Here is a 22,454-nt window from a genome sequence, read left to right as displayed (position 1 = left end):
CTCAAAGTACACATCTAATAAATTTTTACCAAAGGTGGTTCCTATCATTTAAGGTAGTTTTTATTACACTGCTGTATGTTCAAGTGTGTTTCTGATAAGTTTGGTTTTAATTAGTTATTCAGTGCTATAAAATGGGGATTTTACAACATGATTAACAACTGTGTGAGCCAGTCAGTGGGTAAAGTAATACTTGCAGTACTGACGACCTGGGAATGAGAACAGGTTGGTATACAGGACCAGCTCTCTGGCATTAGTTGTCAACAATACTAATGAAAAAAAGGATCGCAACATTTAATAAAGGCCCAAGGTTAAGTGTCCAAGACTCATGCAACTTTGAAAAGGTATACATTCTTTCTAACCCACTTATGTTGGCATTGACTGTTTGCCTTTTAAGACAATGAGCATAAGGGTAACATTTTTAGTTTTCTCAGGTCCCTGGTAAACAAAGATCTTATGAACATGTAAAGTATTTGCTTTCAGATGCAGAGTACATGTTTACAGCTTTGTTTGCCTGAACATCCTCAGTTTCGAGCAAAATTAATTACTTTCCAGTTCCACTAAATGGTCCACCTGAGACAATAATATATAGAGACATCAGCTACAAGCGCTGCAGAACTACAGAAATAATGTGTTCAATATTATTAAACAAAGGGGCCTCATGAAAACAATATTCTATATTACTGATACATAAAGACACAACATATGTAATATAACCATGAGATTCTTGTCAAATAAACATTTAAAAACTTAGTATCACTGTACTAACCCTCAGCATTATGAAATGTTACTTCATCCTGCTTTTTTTTTAATAATAAAAAAGTTTATTACAGCTTCATTACAGCGCTGCTTTGTTTGATTTGTTTTGTCTTTTGTTAGTTTCTTTGATTTTTGTTTGGTAGTGTTGAGTCTATGACAAACAGTGGCAAAAATTAATGATTAAAAACATTATTTTCCAATAAGGTAGTTAGTGTCACAGTGTTACTCAATTTTTGTAGTAGTGTATATACAGTGCATTAATGAAAACGGTCCCTAACTGCTTACAACTATGTGTTATAGACCCTGTATTAAATCTGTACACTGTTTAGAAATAATAAACACTAAATAGAGGAATATAGAATAAAGTTTTACATTTTTTTCCCAGCCTGTATGAGAAGCCAGGCTATATTTGTTCATCCTGGCTTTTTTTTTTTTTAGATTATTTGAAAACAGTTTTTTATTTGAGATGAGTAAAACTGTGAAACAATTTAGGAGAAAATGGCATGAGCATAATAATATCAACCTTGACCATGTAGTCACCTGCCTTGACACATAAATATCAGGTTCATAAATATTATTACCCCTTAGTCTGATTTTGGTTATTAATTTGTAGAGCTGGCCCTTGAAAGTCAGAGGTTCAAATCATTAGTCAGAGACCCTGCAGTCGACTGAGATTGCTTCAAGCTGAGCAGTCTTTTTTTCTCTCTCTTTTTTATTTTTGGTATAGTCAGTGTGCTGTGTGGTATATTCCTGGGGATGTTTTGGTCCCCATTTTTGCAGCGCAGTGAGCACTCTTAAAACTTTTTGGTAAAGACAGCTGCAGCACACAGGAGGTAAGGCTCTGAGATAACATTATCTTCTCTCTTTTGCTTGCAAGTGGTGAATTTACAGCTCACAGTAACTTAATATGACACAGTTTCTGGCATTTTGTTTGATATGTAATGTCGCCAAAAATGTTATTGCATATTTCCTATCGTGACCTAGTGACATGCAGCAAGGACACAGCCTTTTTACGGGGAGCCTGCTCTACCAGGTGAGCTAGCAGGCAGCCCTGTTCTGTACTTTATGTATATACAAAACAAAAAAAATGGTTACAGTACTGGCTCTTGCCTGTTTGACACAATTTACAGACAAAGATTTTGAAAAAATATTTTGAAATAAAAACTTCCAGTATGAAATAAAAATGAGCTGTAATAACCATTCTTTTTCTTTTTTTTTTTTTTTTGCAAAAAGAGGCAGGATGAAATACTGTTTTATCATACAGAGCTGAGTTTAAATTGATACACAATCTCTACAATCTTGTGCTGTTAAACTAAGACCTTCATTTTTTTTCTTTGCATTTGGTTTTGACTTCCCTTTCCACTCTATTTTCAAATGGAGTTCTCCTTTTAAAGTGCATCAAAATGGTAATGTACAAATCAGCGCCCCGCAACAGGAAAGTCCATATATAGACCATGCAGCCAACAATTCCAGCTTTCTCCATGGCAACCATCCACTCATCCAAGAATAGCAGCCTAGCCTAGCAGGTATGAAGAGCCATCTGAGAAACACTCTACAAGCATTATGCCTCTTTTGTTCTTAGCGATGGAATATGACAGCATAAAGGCAGAGATTAAAAAAATCATAGTTTCTTTAAATGTCTCAAAGAGTGCTGTTTAAACTGCTGTGTTATTATAATGCAAACAACAGGTACCTGTGCTGGCCAAATATATCCACGTATATACAGACTAAGAGGTAACTAGTTTAACTGGAAAGTGTCTTCAGTTACCATCTCACAAGTGATGGCACAGAAGGAAGGAAGTGATGAGTTTCTATGCCATCACAATTAAAAAGGTGGAGGACTTCTTACTAAAATAAGATCAAATATAATATAATTAATAAATAATAAATATGAAGCAGGGGAAATTATAGTAATATTTTGTGGATCTTTCCACAATAACCATATATTGGCTGCTGCTCACAACTGCTGCAGACCTGTGCCACTACTTTGTTGCCTAAAATGCAGCTGAGACTGTGAGGGACTATAGGAATGCTCTAATCTCCCAGGTACCCTGAACTATCCACTACATGCAATTTAGAATCATCTCTAAGATCAGGGATAATTCTCATTCAATAACCCCTCTCTTTTTTAAACACATCCTGACTCACCTCCAAACCAGCATCTGTGATGGTGGACCTCTTGAGACTGACTGAGCGAACACCTTTCTTGGACAGGGGGTAGTTGTCGATGAACTCACAAATGTCCAGGTCTGAGACGCCCACTAAGCAGAAAGACTGGAATCCACGCAAGGCGAAGGCCTGCAGACTGACAAACTCCTTCTCCCCGTTGGGCAGCAGGGTATATAGCTCCTTAGCATGCAGGATGGGTGTCACACCCTCCCAGAACTTGGGCTGGTACAGCACTTTACGCCATGTCTTGCATACCTGCGCCAGCACACATTTTTCAGCTGTGGTGAAGTACCAGAGCAATCGGTTGAGCAGCTTCTCATCCAGGACGAGCTGGCGTTCCAGCAGCATGGGTTTGGGTAGAGTGAGAGGGGGAAGCTGGCGAAGGGATGGCTTCAAGCCCATCAGAGGCTTTCCAGGCTCCATGTCAGAGCCGAGGAGAGAGGCTGCTGAGTTGGGCATGCCAGAGCCGTCCAGGTGGTGGTGGTGGTGGTAGGGAAGGGAGGACGGTGGAGGAGGCAGGATGGAGGGTACCGAGGAGGACTGGCACAGACGGTTCTTGGCAGCAGGTGTCCCCTTGGTGATACTCGCACTTCCCAGACCGTTGGGCTGACTGGGGGGCAACTTCACCATACCGTTGCGAGTCACGCAGGGAGACTTCAGCTCGCTGGGGGTGGACATGTTCAACATTGGGAACCTGGTGAAAGAGAAAAAGTGCTGTGTGTCATCAAACACTAAAAACTTTTGTGCAAAGAATAGTTTATAATAGGCTGGAATGTGTAAAGAATAGACTGCTTACGAACTCCGACAAGATTACCAAGAAAATACATTTCCTGCAAGAAATATGTATAAATGCTGACAGCTGAAATTGTAAAGCATTGCTAAAAAACCTGGAAACTGAATTGTAAAACTGGCAGCGTTAGAAGATAAATGGTAATGCTGTCAAAACTGGAAGTTAAAATTAATTAAGTGAAAAGTCTGACAGAAGACATTCTGTGTACAAAAGTAGGAAAAAGTATCTGCTTTGACTCACTGTTCTGCCATTTTATTTAATGCTCTGGACAGATCTGGTGAAGTTTAAGACAAACTTAAGTTTCCTGGACACAGATTTTAGAGCACAATGTGCAATGTGCTAATAGACACTTTAACATGTTGCATCTTAGTTTCAGAATTTTGGGCATTTTAAAGGAATTCTGTTTATGGATTGGGTGGCCAAAACATTTGAGGATCATTTTATGCACATTTTTCCAATCTTCAGTATGATAGCATACATAAGGTTTCTCGGGATCTCCATTAGTATTTCTAAAGCGTTTGATGGCTTGTACCAGTGCTGGGCCAAACATGTTTTTGAAGACTGGGTTTTTCCCAGGACACTGATGAACAGAGTTGGAAAGAGTTGAACACCCCTCTTCTCTGCATGTGTGTCCTTGCTCATTTCAAATATTACAACAGTAGCCTACTGTGGTGAATCATATGGGATTAATGCAACAAGAACTGATGCTATTCTTATAGAGCTACTCGTGTTGAATACAAGTTCAGCTGGTGAATGTCAGACTTCAGACTAAGCTGACATACTGCACAAACAGAACAACAGCGGAGAAATGGATTATTGTACAGGACTGGTTTGAAATATTTCTATGGGTTTTTTTATTCAGCCCAGTCGCTAGAAGAAGATAATGCCATTGTATGTTTCTACAAACTACAAATACATTACATTTGCACATTTCAAACATATCAGCATATCTGTAGTGACATAGTATATAAGCTGACATTTTTGTCTGAAGGTGGAGGGGACGGATGGTGTGACACCTTGGCTAGATGCCTGCTGAGCTGCAGACCACTGTGCATGTCCAATATTCAACAAACCTGGTTGTTTTGTAGTAATTGCTGTTTTTCCAGTGGCTTTTTAGGCATGAAACACGGTTGTTTTTTGTTTTTGTTTTTTTTTGCTGAGACATTGCTGCTTTTCCTGCAGTGTGTCATGTTTGCTGAAAACTGTCACCATATTCTGAAAGAAGTCCATGAGACAGATAGTATGTGAAAAACTTATGTCCCTCCTCCACTTCCAACTGCCTGTAATGGCATTCGCTATGATCAACTGTGACACACCAAAAGCAACTAATCAGAACCCAGGAGTCTCTAACGCAGCTGTCAATCATGTCAATAACTGATCGTGAACTGCAGTCAAACTGTCAAACTGGGCAGCACTGATCACTATGAATCAAGATTCTGTTACTGCATTACCTATTTGTCACCTCAGATGTTTTCAGAAATATATTTTAGTGTACTGATTAGCTGTAAAATGAGAAAATAAGTTTGTGAATCAGCCACCATATTGGATACAGTCAACTAAAGCACCAAGCATCACCCACGATGACAATTACACCAGATCCATGAAAACTGAGCTAACTCCTTACCCATACAACAATGATTTCAACCAAAAACGGTAAACTTTACTTTAGTTACAAAATGCTGTCGTCTGAATGCAGAACTTTTTCAAAACGAAAATGACATGCAATTCAGGTTTCAGTGTCTTGTTCAGCATTTAGTTGTGCTAAAAAAAATGCTATAAGAAGTTCAGGTTTTCTAGTGGGTAAATTTTGTGTTAATAGTTTGAAGTGTGTTTTTTGCCAGCAAAACATTAGTATTATTACTGGTATCCATTGCTGTAAATGACCCATGCTAGCCAAGCTGGCAACTAGCGTCACTTCTGGCTCCAAAACCAAAGATGGCGACAGCGACATGCAAAACTTGGGGCTTTGACATAGGGAGTCCACAAACCAAATGTCACGATAACTAAATTAATTATTTTCTGCAGTCTATGTAGACTGCAAGATGCATTTTGGATCAGACACTTGCACTTTGGAAAAAGCTTGTAAGTGGACCTTGAGTTAAGATTGTTTTGTCAAAGTAATATTTCCAAGTTTAAGAGCAAATTTTTACTCTCAATTATTTTTCAGACGTACATCTATATAATGACTTAGCTACTGTAACATAATATATACATTATGGAAGGATTTATCTCTATCCACCTTATTTTCAAACATGGAAGTAAATAGTGATCAGCTTCCGTTTTTTTGTGCCTGACTTCCAGTCAGCCGCTTTCCCTCATGCTTTCCCTTACCGGAGCTAATGGTGCAAGCTAATTTTTTTTCAGTTTTCAGTTGTTTATGTTAGTCAATCAGTTAGTTAGTTAGTCTGTGTATTTTGTATAACGTTAGATAACTGTGCCCACGTTTCCGTTATAACGGAAATTTATTCCCTCTAAACGCGAATAAATCGCACGTCAATCATAAACTATGAACCAAAAAAGCACAATCTATCCCGAGTGAGACAAAGTGCTTGATCCCCGTCTCCAGTGTACCAGCAGAGAACCTGCAGAACCGAATCAGTGAAAAAACACACCGGGCTACACAGCCTCTCTACCTGAGCAGCTGAAGCTGCGGCTCGCACCCTCGACACACAGACACACAGACGGTGCTTCTGCATGCCAGCCACACGTGTGTACAACTGTGAGAAATAAATATGTGAGGTGTACGCTGCTTTTCTATCTTTTTTTTCCTTTTCTTTCTTTCTTTCTTTCTGTCAGCGATATACACTCCTAACACAGGAGGGGTTGTTTTAATTGACTGAGTTGATCGTTAAGCCATAGTGATGCGCGGATCGGCTCTGATAGCACCTGAATCAGCATGTACGCATCAACCATCCAGCCGTTACAACATGATTGAGCTAGCAAAGCAGTTTTGTGTTGCTATGTGTGGTATTTATTCAGTTTTGGGAAATCACGATGTTTAGAAAGCATCAGTGGCTGCAGCTGACAGGGACAGCTAACGTTAACAGCAGCAGCAAAGCTAGCATCAGGATCGTCATCTGTTAAAAGCCTCCCGTTGTCGGATACGACATGAAACTACTCCAGTTAGCTCAATCGTGTTGTAACTAAGACATCCGCTGGAGAAAATATTTTTTTCACGAGCTACTTTGTGAGTTTAGTGAGTTATTACAGACACGGCTAATGGCTAACAGCTAACGGTTAGCCCAGCTAATCTACGATAACCATGTTATTAATTACACACAGAGAAAATACTAATGTTTGTTCAGTCATTGTGTTTATAGACTTTACAAACATCAGATTAGTCTAAACGGTGATATAGTGACGTGAAAAATGTGATATATACATATATATAGCTAAACTCAGCAAGGTAAACAACAAGGCGATTCCCATTTACACAGTGGTAAGAGTGCTGGACCGGAAGTGTCGCACAAAAAAACGGAAGCTGGCTGCGTTCTGTTTTGCCTCCGTGTTTCCGTGAAAAATAAGGTGGATAGCACTTCACTACAAATCATCCATTTTGTCTGACAATGGAGTTTAAAAAATATTCAATTGGTACAAGCCAGATAAAGCTACAAATCCTAACATCTGAGCAGTTTTTACAAGGAAATATTTGGCATATGACTGAAAACCAGTTTGCAGTCAGCGGAGTCAAAATGTTGTGACTATCATAAGTATATTGTTTGAATAGGCAGCGTCTCTTTTGTGGTTTGTATTCAACAGAGCTGGACGTTGTATCCAATTGAAAACACATCATAGTGTAAATGAATGCTGTGGCCCATGGCCTCATCGAGCCTGTTCTCTGTGATCTCACTGTATCAGCAGCAGGAGGACAGCTCACAGGCTCAAACCGCTCAGTTATGTAACATGCTGACTACAGGGCTTCACACAAAACAGCATCTCTCTGTCCCACTCTACTGAAACAACCAGCTGCACTATAGCCACCTGCTACACCCATTTACACATACATCTATATACATGTACATACTGTCTATGAAAGAGTGAGAACACTTTTCAGTATAACCACATCCGGCAGAATTTTACGTTTTATCACTCTAAAGTATTTGTTGTCGGTCCCTTAGCAGATGGAGACTGGCTCTGCCTCCGCTGTAGCATCACCGAGGTTCATCCATTACATAATACAGCAATGTTGTCAGCTAGACTGGCTACAGCAAGCACTGTGAAATGTTTCAAAAAAAGCAGACATGTTTCAGAGCAATGTCAGGCTAACCCAACAGATGTCACAGGCACGCTATGATAAAATTCAAGTTCATTGTATGTACAGCTACAGCAAAATCTATATTTACCATTCCTCCGTCTGTTATGTCATGTGGCTGTGGTGTCTCTTTCAGGCAGGGAGGCAGGGATGCTGAAGCATCTGCGAGCTCTGCTGCTGCCTGTGATCCACCAGAAGCAACAATAACAGGACATCCGGCTCTTCACAATAAAACCCTTATCTCCACAATTGTAAACTGACTAAACAAACACTGCTACTAAAACAACTACAGCAAGTTTGTATAATAGTAGTTTTAATATATATTGGAAAAGACACATTCCCCTCAATGCTCAAAATGTCCCCTATCTCTTCCTTAAAATAATGCTATGCTACCACATGCAGTGCTGTCCTGAATGATCATTTACATGTAATTATAATCATAAACAAACCTACATTATTTGTCCATGTAATGATGCTTCACCTGAGCAGAAGCTGTTGCTCAACTGGTGTAATATAGACACAATAAATGTATTAATTTCAAATGTATGGTTATGAATGGTTATCTTCTCACAGTGTTATTCTACATTCGTAGTTAAAATACATTCTGTGCATCAGCTAGTGAACAGCAGGGGCGTAAATGTAGACAGTACAAGCAGTGCAGTTGCGAATGACCCAGATTGCCACCGCAGAACTACACCTGTGTTTTTTTTTTGTTTTTTTTTTAAAAGAAAATTACATTAAATTAAAAATAGTGCCATTTGCTATACAATGCAAACCAATTTCTGTCAGGATTCTCTTTTCTTTTTGTTTTCCTTTCTTTTCTTTTCTTGGTAAAATAATCAGTAGCAATCTATAACAAAATTGAACACTTGTTCTACATAAACTACAAAAAATCTGAATAAACTATAAATGTACAAGTTTGTTGTATGTTGTATGTATACTATCAGATATTAATATACTTTCAACATATTGTATCACAATAGCTGTAATTAGAATTATAATATCATTACTTTCATTAATGTTGTTGTAAGCTACTGTCATTACCGTCTGTCCTGCATCTCTCTCTGTCTCTGTCTCTCTCTCTCTCTCTGTCTCATTGTGTCATACAGTTTACTGTTAATTTATCATGTTGATCTGTTCTGTACGACATCTATTGCACGTCTGTCCGTCCTGGAAGAGGGATCCCTCCTCAGTTGCTCTTCTTGAGGTTTCAGCGAGCAGTCATGCCCTTTAAATATAAAAGCGATGGTAAGAAAGGACAAGAGAGAGACAAACGTAACAAACAAAAAAGTAGCAAAGCTCCCTAAATTTGATTTCTCTGGCATTTTTATAAACAGTTGCTAGTGGTGTGTGTGTGTGTGTGTGTGTGTGTGTGTGTGTGTGCACCGTATAACAAGCGTGCACTAGTGCCCATCACAATAGCATGCAGTGGGGTCGGTAAGGTTAGTCATAGGTAAGTCATCTGCAGCTCGGCTAATTAGCCACACATTCATCCAAACAACCAATGTGTTCATGTGTTTTAAACTTTATGTCTTTCTTATGTCATAGTTGTCAGGTTGTCTGTGTGCTCACCTTTTTTTCTCTGATAACTTAAGATCCAGACATTCAGGAGGTTTTTACTGAGAGCTGAGTTATCCTCAGAGGTCTCTTCCTCTCCAAAACAAATGGACTCAGTGATTTAAACCAGTAAAAACACTGAATAAAACAGTGTCACCTTAAAAAAAGTCAGTGTTTTTCCAACACTGCTTGTCGCAGAGAGGCTTCTAACTACAGTGGCCACCGTGAAAATGCTCATGACAAGTGCTTAATTTGTCCGATCTGGGCTACTGTAGAACCATGGCAGTGAACGCAGCAATCTCCATGGACCTGCTCCCTTTGTAGATATAAACAGCTTATTTTAAGGTAACGAAAAACAAAACCATTCGTATTTTCAGGTGATTAAACATAGTTGTTATATTATATTCCATATCTGACAATATATCCCCCTAAACCCCATATACTGAGCCTTTAGAAAAAAAAATGTGAATGTGTCCTGTTCCTCTATTCTGGAGGCAAGAACAGTTGTTCTGATGAAAAAGGGAAAAGCTCAGCCCAAGTACTGCTGGGAAGTATGCACACATAAACTTATGGATACTTCTCCTTCTGTAAAACATGCCTTGAGACCAGACCAGACCTTACAGTGCATCTTCTTGCCTATTTCCATCATGTATACAGTTTGTATACAAGCTGTTGTTTTTAGAACATACAGTGAGGGCTTTCCAGTCAAAATAAACTGGTAAACTATTAAAACTTGAGTGGTGTAACCCATCGTAGTGAACATCAAGTCACATAAATTCTTGTCATAGTGAAATTATCATTATGAGGTAAAACCTAGCAGACGCCTCATTTTTGTCACTGACAAAAATGTATCCAAACTGCAAAGCATAAACTTTTTAATAAGTAATTGGTAAAATGTAATTTAAAGTTTGCAAACAATGCATTTAGGTCCAGTGGTCTGTCAATCCATTTAGTGAAGGCAAGATTCACACAAATACACACAATATTATACAACTCAAATTGTCTATAAAATTCTAACTTACACTAATTTCAACTTTAAATTTGCCATTTCTTAAATGCATTTTGTAGATTCTTCATTAATGGTCAGTTGTAATGGCTGTATTTTTGTAAAGTTCTACTTTTAATGTAAATTGTCAGTTTGTACACTGTCACTCAAATTACACAGCTTGCACTCAAAACTCTTAGTTTAGTACAACACAGTAACATAAATGTTTTGAGTACATCAGACACAAAATTAATATGTCACATCACCCTGGTCTAACAGGAAGTTTACATACACTTTTTTTGTTATTGTTTGAGCATTTAACTTTATATCATATGAACATAAAAATATTGAGTACGCATTTTTTCTAATTTCATTTAACTACAAAAAGATATTGTGGTAAGCTTAGGTTTCTTGATCACAAAATAAGGCAAAGAGATGGATCCTGAACAAGGAAGCGCACTTTATTTCACCTCAGCACAACTCTATGGTAGACATTCTACTATACACACAGGCAGGGTGTCACTAACTGTGTATACGACTTAACTCATGGTGCAAAATGTCTTATACTACAACGTTAACTGTGACCTATTGGGACCATTGTGAAATACATAAACATTAATTATTGCCTAACAAGTAACTTGAGTGATTTAGAACACATTTAAACTCAGTTTTCTTCGGCTTATGGCCTGAAACACATTGTCTCATGGTGAGAAACTCCACCCATTTAGCCCCAGCCCAACACAATATGTTACGTGCACAATGTTAGTGTTGTTTATTGGTCTTAAACTAATAATGTAAAATTGGCGTTTATAAATTTTAGTCAAATTAACTCAGAACTCAAAAAATGATGTCAGGCTCACAAGGGATGAATTTTTGTTGTCAAGTGAACATAAAGTTTTTATGTCATTTTGTCATTTGTGTAGACTTAACATTAAAACTTTGTGTCATGATGGATTGGGGTATGATTAAGACCTGACCATTTATTTTTACATGTACATATATGTATTATACTGTACATGCACAGAATAGCCTTGTTAAAACTGTCATTCAGTAATTAATTGAGTGTATTTTGAGAGCCAACAGTAAAGGTGACTCTCCACTACTACTGAACCATGTCAGCTAACAGCCATGTCACTGGGCTAAACAAAGTGTGCAAAGAGAAGAGCACTATCACACAGAGCCTGAGGTTAGAGATGACCACAGCAACACGTCCCCTTGAATACAGTTTTACTACAAATAGTGATGTGGGGTTTCACTGCAAAATACCTCTGTCATTACACAACATACTGTGAAACAGAGTTGCATGAATCACTCAGTTCTATTTCTCTTCTGCCGAATCCCATGATTCATGGAACTGCTGGTAAGGCTGAATTCATCACCTTCACCACCAACAACATTTGAGTCCTCAACCCACACTGTCCCTAAAAGACCCCCTGACTTGGGTTGTCTGTGGCTCAGCAGGTAGAAAGGGTTTGTGTTTCAATCACCAGCTTCTCCTGTCCCCATGTTCAAGTGTCTGAGCTAGGCAATGAACCCCAAGTTGGTCCTGATGGGTGGGCCAGCACCTTGCATGGCAGTTCCGACGTCAACGGCATGTGAGTGAATGGGTAAATGAGAGGCATTACTGTAGAGTGCTTTGTCTGTTACAGCCATCGATTGTATAAATAATGGATGTGCCTACTGTGACGTCATCCATGTTTGTGGACTGCGTTTTTGAAGCCTTGAATATTTCGCCATCTTGGTTTTTTGGAGCCATAAGTGATCATATTAGGACAATGGAGTGGTGCAGTAGAGGAGCTATGGGTGGACTGACTAAGAAGCCGAGGACACTATCTGCAGACAGTCCTTTTCCCCACCCTTAAATATGTATAATTTTTGGCCTCCAAAACAGTTACAGAGACCAAAAAGCTGCTGGCAAAACAGGCATGGGTCCCTAAAAGACACCCACATTTGGTGCCTAAAAAGCAGTTGGAAACAGTGATGTCTTGGTAAGAAACAACCACTTTTTGTGCCAGCATTCCTGCAGGAAACTCGGTGACGGATTGCTACATAATACCCACATATGGTGCCTAAAATGTAGCTAAAAACGCTAAAAATGACTCACCAAAATTTTTTAGTCTTGAACAGTGATCTGCAGTGGTCTGCAGCTTGGCGGGTTTTGTCTGGATGCCATGCTATCCACCATCCCCTCCACCTCCCCGGACAAAGTCAGCTCATAAACCAAGTCACTTTAGAAATATTGGTATGATACATTTGGGAAATGCAAATGTAGAGAATTTGTGGTTTGCAGAGATGTAAATTGCAAATATTTTCTTCTGGTGACTGCTCTGGCATAATTATAGGCTCAAGATGTGAGTCCTCTGTTATGTGTAGAACAGAACTATAGAGGTAGAGACATGTACTGGTTCATTCTTGTGGAAAAAAATATTAATGATACCATGAAAAAATAAGTCAAAATTACTGTACTATACACTACATAACAGTCCGAACAAATAGAATCCCTGTCATTACAGAAAAAAACATTTTAATGCAAAACACTTTATGCAGTTCTGGCACTGGAGCTCAGTCACTGTGATGTGTAATCTTTCTTTGTATCATGGCATTAATAATGAAATGGTGAGGTAACAGTGTTATACTGCAGCTGTGGCTGTCTGACCTTCAATGTGTCAATGAATACAGTGTTAAGTCAGCCTTCAATAACAGGCCACAAAGGTACAGGTTTGCAAGATGTAAATGTAAAATGTGACTAATCGTGGTAAGGAATGGAAATGAGGAATGGAGCTGATATAATGGGACACAGAGTTAAAATGGGAAGAAGCTGCTGCTCAATCAACTGTCCACATTCAGAAAGAATTTAGGCATATGTTTTTACAGCCTAGAAATCACTATAGAGAACTTTAAGCAATGCGAAACCATGCTTTCCAATCTGTTTGCAAACACACACACTGTGCATGAGAAGCCCCTTTTACACTGCCTGTTCAAGGTGGGAATTTTGCTCCGTTATTCTGCCTTGTTGTTCTTTATAAAAGGTACAGTCACAGAACTGAGGGACAGAGTTGTCTCGCCTTTAAAACGGCAGTGGAAGTATCAGCGCCAAATCAGCGTCTGTGTGCATGCTTTAGCTTTTTCTGACAGTCCATAGGCCACAGTAGCCTTCAGTTATTTTGACTTGTAAAAAATTCCGATTGGAGGCGCCCCAGTAGGTAGGATGTGTGCCCCATGTACTAACAGCTGAATTCTCACAACAACAAGCTTTGATTCCGATCTGGGGCTTTTGCTGCATGTTGTGCCCTCTCTCTCTGCTCTTTCCTGTCCATCTCCTACTATCCTATCTAAGAAAGGCAAAAAAGCCCAAAAAATAATCTGTGTCACTGTCTCTGTATCTCCATAACTTAAAGTGACCTTTGCTCTGTTTGGGGCGCCCTCCCTACTCCCTGATGCCTCCTACTGAAAAGCTGAGAGCTGCACTTTACCAGAGGCTGGTGAAGTTAATATTGGTCATTTTTATGTAGATGATACGCCACATAAATGGTGAAATTTGCACCTGATGAAAAGTGTTTTTAGTTAGTTTTCCACCTCCGGTGAAGAGCTGCCACAGCTGTGTCCCTTAACTTTTTCCTCATTCAAAGAGTCCAAGACAGTGTTATATTTCTGTCAGACAGTCTGATGGGGATACTACCATATCAGCAGAGCAATAACCCCAACTATAGGTCAGGTGTTTTCTTGAAAATGTAGTTCTCTCATTAAATTACAACTTTATTTTCTTAATATTACAACTTTTTTCTTAAAATACTACAATTTGATCGTCAGAATCTCTTGAGAACACCCACATGTGGGATCTGTTTTGAATGTGCAGAAAATTATAAACATGAACCAAAATCTTGCTGAGACACATATGAGCTATCAAAATCCATAGGTTTATAAAGCAAAATGTAGTCATGTATTATTTAATGTGAAAAGGTGCCACATAGACATTTAAGAAGGTAACCTCCCCAGATAAACAACACGAAAGACACGGAAATAGTAAATCATGTCTCCATGTGGGCTGACTCAGCAGTTCTACAGCACTGAATGACCCACATCATGAAATGCATAAAATGCTAATGGTTGTCTCAGTATTTTGCTACACAGGCAGAGCAAAGACAAGGACAAATGGCTGAGAAGCCTTCAAGAGAAAGAGCAAATTGATTGATGAGGAATATGAAAGGTCCAGTGTGTAGGATTTAGGGGAATATATTATCACAAAAATTGTCTGACAAACACCTGAAACTGTTTTATTCAGTGTTTTACTAATTAAAATTGCTGGGTCTGTTTGCTTTTGTGAAGAAGAGACCTCTGCAGATAATCTGGCTCCTGGTAAAAACCTCCTGGAAGTCTGGATCTTAGGTTACTAGAGGAAAAACAGCTGATTGGTTTAGATGTCGACTCAACAATATGACGTTTAAGATAAACTTTTAATTTTTGTTGAATTCCAGATATTTAAATTTTATTTGTCTGATTTGGAGGTTTATTCTGTGAACAGAAAACATCTTGTGTGACTGTAGTGAATTTTAGTTGTCAGAGACTTAATACATTTATCATAAACTATATGTAGTCTACTGTATATTACATTTGGACTGTTTTACTTATTTAAGTAATTAGCTTCACAGAGACTTGTGGTCAGTGGACTTGTGTTTTTTTTTTTTTTTTTACAAACTTGACACGTTCGACAGTCACTTGCGTTCCTTTCAGAATGGACCTATGGCCCATTTTTGAACCATGAGCCACCAGTTGGGAACCACTGGTCTAAACTATCCCTCTGTATGGCAAACAAGTTCCAAAGCAAAACCAATATTGAATTGAAACAGAAGGACTGTGAATAAAATTGCCAAATGCAAGTGAAGAACCACATTTAACGATTGATGTAATTGCAAAATCTACACCAGAAACAGCAGCTTCTGTTTCAACCTAATAATCAACAAATTCTTTTAAACTGAAGACATCAAGTGAAACAGGAAGAGCTTGGGGGTTAGAGACACCTACATACCTAACTGAGCCGGTGATGTCAGATTTAGTCTTGATGTTTAGATGAAAACGCTTATAAGTTTTAGTCATATCTTAGTCATTTTTGTCTTTCATAGTTTTAGTCTAGTTTTATTCAATGAAAAGTCATTCTTTGTTAAAAGTCAGTTTATATCTTTAGTCTTTCCTTTTAGTCAAAATGTTTTCTCTCTTTAAACAAATCCAGTTGGGCTAATACAGGTATCAGAAATTAGAATCAAGGTGACAGGTTGTATCAAGTATTGAAATTTCATTCGGACATAATTATTTTCTACAACTACACATTCACAGACTTGCATTTCTGCAACAGTGCTTTTGACAGGTTTAAAAGATGATTTACCAGCACAAACTTATTAATCATCATTTGAAAAACTAAACATCTCAAACATGAAGACCTTAAATAAATAATAAGTCAACCTGACAACTAGGATTTGTACCCAGGTTCTCTGTGAACTCTGATTTATCAATGTCACTGTTAAGGAGTAGAAAAATTATTTTATTTCAGCCTGAATTCTCTAAATCTGCAACATGTTTGTCTGGAGTTTTAAACTTCTGTCCTCTGATGATCTGTGATTAAAACTGGACTTTCAGCTTTGTCAGAAAAAACTGCAGTGACTTCATACTGTTAAGCCTACATACAGCACAGATGCAGCCACAGATTACCAAGCCTTCTACATGCCTGTCAAACAACAACCAAACCAGAAAACTTTCTAGAGACAGTCCCGATCATGAATTTGCTTTTCCTAGGATAGCAAAGGCCCCACTCTGCCTTACTCTGCCTCTGATTGGCTTGCCCTGACATACTTACCCTTACCCTAGCCAGTCTCACACCTTTTGCCTTCATCTCACCAATCAGACCAATGAAGTTAACAAGCACTAGCCAATCAGAGGCATAGTAGGGCGGATCATGTTCTAGCTATCCTAGAAAACGCAAATATATGTCCAGATCTGAGTGGAGTTCTTGGATCACCAGATATGAAGTCTGCCGGCAGCTGGTGGGTGCTTGCTCTGCTGCAGTTAACCAGCTAACAAGCGGAGTGAGCTGCTAACAGCCACCACTGCAACTAACAAACCACAAATCCATTCAACGGCTCCACCATCCTCAGTCAGACACACATTGCTGCATATTTACTACCGAATAACAGCTCACAACCCAGGTTGACACTGATCTGCTGCAAGTATTTTGCAGGTTAGCTGGCAAAACACCCAGGCGCTAACTATTTACTAGCATTTTACAACCTGTTTGCACTCCAATCTCATATTGCTCACTGCTAACATTTTAGTCGTGCCTCGTCTCAACAATGAAAACAAACATTTTCGTCATAATTTTTATTATCAAAGATATTTATGTTGCCTGTCAATGTCTGGTCTTAGATATGGAAGAAAGGTCAATAACAAACCCCAAGCAAAGGAACATTTCTCCTGATCATTTTCATTTACAAAATTAGCATTGGATGTTAAGTTATCTATTACATTTAAGACTAGACTTCAGACTTTCCTCTTTGATAAAGCTTATAGTTAGGGCTGGTTCAGGCTTGCCTTGTACCAGCCCCTAGTTAGGCTGACTTAGGCCTAGTCTGCCGGAGGACCCCCTATAATACACAAGGGGAACCTTCTCTCTCTCTCTCTCTCTCTCTCTCTCTCTCTCTCTCTCTCTCTCTCTCTCTCTCTGTGTCCTGTTACTGCATCCTGCTCACTCGGCCATTCTGGATGTCACTAACTCGGCTTCTTCTCCGGAGCCCCTTGTGCTCCACTGTCTCTCAGGTTAACTCTTATTGCAGCGGTGCCTGGATAGTGTGACGTGTGTGGTTGTGTTGCTGCCGTGATCCTGCCAGATGCCTCCTGCTGCTGCTGCTGCTGCTGTTATCATTAGTCATAATTCTACTGTTATTATACACATATGATTATTGTCACACGTATACTATCAAATATTAATATATACTTTCAACATATTGTACCACAGTAACCAGAACTATAATTATAATATTATTACTTTCATTAATGTTGTTGTAAGCTACTGTCATTACCGTCTGTCCTGCATCTCTCTCTGTCTCTCTCTCTCTTTCTGTCTCATTGTGTCATACGGATTACTGTTAATTTATTATGCTGATCTGTTCTGTACGACATCTATTGCACATCTGTCCGTCCTGGAAGAGGGATCCCTCCTCAGTTGCTCTTCCTGAGGTTTCTACCGGTTTTTTTTTCCACGTTAAAGGTTTTTTTGGGGAGTTTTTCCTTATCCGCTGTGAGGGTACTAAGGACAGAGGGATGTTGTATGCTGTAAAGCCCTGTGAGGCAAATTGTGATTTGTGATATTGGGCTTTATAAATAAAATTGATTGATTGATTGATTGATTGATTGATTGAAGTTTCAGGATAGTGTTTAGTGTACCCCCTCAGCATGGGCCTCCTACTGTCATGACATTGGTCTGATATTTTTAAGATGCTTTTCTGCTATTGATCTCATGGTATCTTCTTTCTCATGAAACAGCACTGGCCATTGATTCAAAAAATAACCATGCCATGTAAAAGTCCATTCAGACTTCCTGTAGGCTACTTACTGTTAAAGACAAACAAGACAAGACAAACAGCAGTCCCCATCAAGGCATTCATTCAGGCAATTATTAATCATTATTATTGATACCAGTTCCAGCATATGGTGTACTGTTGTTCTGCATGTGGATTGATATGCTGGTGCTAATCAATCAACCATCACTAATGTTAGCTATCTTAGCTAAGTTACCTGCAGTTCTTTAGCCACACATGCACCTAGCAATCAATGTGCACAACAACACATACACATACGCACGCACGCACGCACGCACGCACACACACAATCCACAATGGTACACACATCCCTGAGCAAATAGCAAATAAAAGTTCTGACTCTTGAATCTTGAACAATGGTGCTCACAGACATATTCATGTCTTTATTGTGTTATATTTGCCCACGTGAAGTCTAGTAAAGTGTCAATCATTTGTTGCCCTATATGTGTAATTTATGTAGGCAGTAGTAGCTTTCATTCATTGCATATTTGTATAGTACACAATAAAGCTACACTTGCTTATGATAAATAATACACAATAGGAAATGGATTTTCGGATTTTTGTTTTTGTTTTTTTGGTATATAAAAAATATACCAAATATATACCAGTATAAGTGATCTCTGCAGTGCACTTTTTCTGTTCCATTACCTAAGATAAGTCAATATTTGTTTGCGGTTACCTGTGACGGACATCCATTCACAGTTACAAGTTTGTCTGAAGAGTGTGCTGAGTAATGATCTTAAGACGTCTTTTAGGTCATCATGCCGTGCAGAATTACCTCAAAGATGTCTTCTTTCCGCCAGCATTTATTTTAGTACAGTATGTGAATGGTTTACTTTTGGCCTCTGCTTGTAGTTGTGTGAATGACACAGTGGTCCCTCTATAGGGTTTGACTGTGAAGGGTTATGAGGCTTCGTTAAAGAAGGATCAGCTTTGTCTGAATTCTGTCTTATATTTGACAAACCAGTGTTTAGGTTTTTACAAAAGTTCTGACTTCTTGTAGAGTGAAGGGCATATTAGAAGGGCCCAAACCTACAAATATGTCACAGATGAGGACATTTTTAAGAATGACTGATTATCTATTACTGACAATGGATAAGGGGATGACAGAAATATTGAAAAAGGTTTCAAAACCCTCAACGCTGGAGTCATGTAATGAACTGAACCCAGCATTGCTGTCAGCTTTACAACAACGACCTAATGCTAATACATGTGAGGCACAAACTGGAGCTATATGTCAATCTACATTAATACCTCATAGCCTTCCCTCTAACTGAGGAAACTCACAGGGAAAATTATTATTACTCATATCCCTGCATGCATTTCACATCAACTAGTGGCCAGTGAGGAGAATATGAGCCAAACCAAAACACAGTAGTTTTGTTCTTCAACCAATATAACTATTGTGCCACCAAATTAAATTTTGACATTATTTCAGGTGAGAAAATATCATTTTAAAATTTAAATATGTGGTCAAGTTATTAAATTATCGCCTTCTTGAAAATTTGTAGTAAAAGATGTGAGATCCCCTGAGCAAAACGTCTGGGGTTCTGATGTCTCTGTAGCATATGACATAATTCTGAGACTAACAGTTCATTCTTGACTTTGGACAAAACTGTCTCAACTCAAGGTTGTTCGAACTTTCAAACAAAATGTGTACCATTTTCCTGTAATTGCAAATATATAACAGCTTCTCGCCCATTGGCTCGAAAGTTGTCTTAAAAACTGTCAATCTAATGGTCAACCCCAATGACTTAGGGGTGAAGATGCTGACCATTCATGGTTTGAGACAGGCTGAACGTTGATTCCATTGCTAATCTCTCTCTCTCTCCTCCATTCCCATTCCCCAATGCGCTACTATCAAAATAAATAAAGGCATAAAATTGCCTTAAAGCCACAATGTGTAGGAATTTCTCCCATCTAACGCTGAAATCATATATTGCATTCAAACAGATGGCGCACTCTATCGCCTCACTGTTTCAAACACGTATTGCAACAACTGTAGCCGCTGTGTACCAAAAAGCTATGATAACACTGATGAAACCATGTCATCTGATACTACATGGAGTATTCATTCAGGCTCCTACACAGACACACGCGACGCGAGTTGACAAACCCCCTCCTCACCATGCTGGCTGTGTTTACAACGTAGGACTGTTGGGGCGGATGTAAATTGAAACAAACCAATCACGTCTTGTCCTTTGACAACTGACAAGTGGCTCAACCTCACACACCTCATCCCTCTCCTCGCATTACTGCGCCGCTAACAGCTGTTAGTGGCCAGCGGCACTACTGCCGCATAACAAAGTCCCACTCTTTGAGCATAATGCAGGATCATGTATTATGCAGCATCATGGGAGACGGAATCCTCGTCGCCAAGAAAGTGCAAAAGGGAATCAAGAAGGCAGCGTGACTGGCGAATTAAAAAAACAAGGGTCAGCATTGGGGTTGCCTTTCCCAGGTGGAGAGAGCTGCTGAAGGAGAAAGGTAATACAATCACAGGCCAGCGCTAACAGAGGCTAACAGCGGCTAACAGCTGACAGCGGCGCAGTGATGCGAGGAGAGGGATGAGGCTGTTAGCGACTGGCCGCTAACAGCGGCTAACAGCCAACAGCGGCGCTGGCCTGTGATTGCATTACCATTCTCCCTCAGCAGCTCTCTCTACCTGGGAAAGGCTACCCCGATGTGGGCCTTCGTTTCTTTAATTCGCCGGTCACGCTGCCTTTTCTATTCCCTTTTGCGCTTTCTTGGCGACAAGGATTCCGTCTCCCATGATGCTGCATATGCATGATCCTGCATTATGCTCAAAGAGTGGGACTTTGTTTCAAATTTGCCAGGGTAGTAGTGAAGTGCCTCTTGCTCCTCTCCTTCGGCTCCTCAGTCACGCAGTGCTGGCCTGGCTCTCAACGAAAACGCCGAAGGCGGTGCTGTATGTCCCTTGCTGGCGGGTGTATTCTCAAGATGGCGAAACGTAATGGAACCCCACAGACGACTTACCCGCTCAATGTACAAACAAATCCGAAATTCTCCTTTTACGAGAATAAGTCAGATTATTGGTGGAGGTAATAGTACACCAGTGATGACATATTTATGAATGCAGACATCAATTTTTGCTAATAAACAACTGAAAATGTTACACAATGTCCCTTTAAAACACTTTTGAGCTCACATATAATTCTTACTGAAACTTTGGGCTGACAATAAAGTTAAGATTTGTGTTTTTATTGGGCAGTTAAAGTTGTACAATGGCAACACTTCTGTGGACTTAGAGTATGGTATCTTATAAGCACAGATCTCACCACACTGCAGTGTTGAACAACCAAGTTCCAACTAACAAGAAAGCTAATTTTAATTTTGTGTTCTCTGTATTAAGAAAGTCCTACAACAAGGCATCATGATAAGAGCACATCAGATGCATGATGGGAGAAGAGTAATAACACCCTTAGTGTCATGCTAGGATCACTTCTGTCTGACCAGGGCATGTTTGGCTATTGAGCTATAACCATGGGTGTTTTTTTCACTGCCAAAATATAAAAATATTGATACATGCATGCACACACAGTGTTGACAACTTAGAGATTTCTCGCTAGACTTTCCAGACCCTTTTAGCATTTTAGCAACTTGCTGCTACTCAGAGTAAACTCAGGTAGCGGCACAGCCTCTCCCTCTCTCTCTCTCTCTCGTGAGCTCATCAGCTCTCCAAAGCTGTGGTCTCTCCAAAGCTGTGGTCTCTCCAAAGCTGTGGTCTATGCACATCAAAACAGTCGCCCCAATTATTTTCTGTGCGCAACCCCCTCAGCAGTGGCTGAATTTGCAAGGGGGGACAAATAATTAGGAATTTGTGGTTGACAGTGTTTCACAAAGTTTATAAAGTTTAACCAACAACTCACAAACAGTGATTACTGTACTGTGTAGACTGTGCCCCACACACATTAAATCAACTGTATAGTAATACCAATTTGACCCAACGTTCTCTATCAAAAGTCACGTTCCATAACCTAACAGTGTGACTCCAACCGAACTAAAAAGATAAATGACTCATTCATTTTACTATAAATCTCTGTGTGCGAATGCACTTTCTTTAATAACAGTCGAGAAACAGACAGACAGATTAACAGCACTGGATGATGGAGAGGAACATGCACTACAGTGCATGAACTGTGCATGAAAATTGTGTGTGAGTGGTAGAATATCTGTTAAATATTCCAATAAACTAACACATAGTGGTGGTTTTTCTACTTAAAGCTGGAGTGGGCAGTTTTATTTTGGTGTCATTTGGCAAAAATTCCATTAAAAAAAATCCAATAAAATAAATAAAAATAATAAAAATAATAAAAGACCACCTCACTGAGAGAAGAG

General features: G+C 39.3%; 1 protein-coding gene across 2 annotated transcripts in view; it reads right to left on the bottom strand.

Moving 5' to 3' along the window:
• Positions 1 to 22,454, bottom strand: part of fbxl16 (F-box and leucine-rich repeat protein 16) — a 48,781-nt gene that overhangs the window by 16,928 nt on the left and 9,399 nt on the right. Inside the window, exons 1-2 of one of the 2 annotated variants that reach the window (XM_033645170.2) lie at positions 8,059 to 8,197; positions 2,905 to 3,619 (exon numbers count right to left, since the gene is read on the bottom strand). In XM_033645170.2, coding sequence (XP_033501061.1) covers positions 2,905 to 3,612 — 708 coding nt within the window. In that variant the 5' untranslated portion in view covers positions 3,613 to 3,619; positions 8,059 to 8,197. Of the gene's footprint in view, positions 1 to 2,904; positions 3,620 to 8,058; positions 8,198 to 22,454 lie in introns of those variants that run through there. The other variant, XM_033645169.2, reaches the window with a different exon arrangement.

The sequence above is a fragment of the Epinephelus lanceolatus genome, chromosome 18, assembly GCF_041903045.1.
Source record: "Epinephelus lanceolatus isolate andai-2023 chromosome 18, ASM4190304v1, whole genome shotgun sequence".
In the NCBI taxonomy this organism is placed as follows: Eukaryota; Metazoa; Chordata; class Actinopteri; order Perciformes; family Serranidae; genus Epinephelus; species Epinephelus lanceolatus.
The sequence above is the reverse complement of the archived record's forward strand: the minus strand, read 5'-3'. Positions and strand labels throughout refer to the sequence as shown.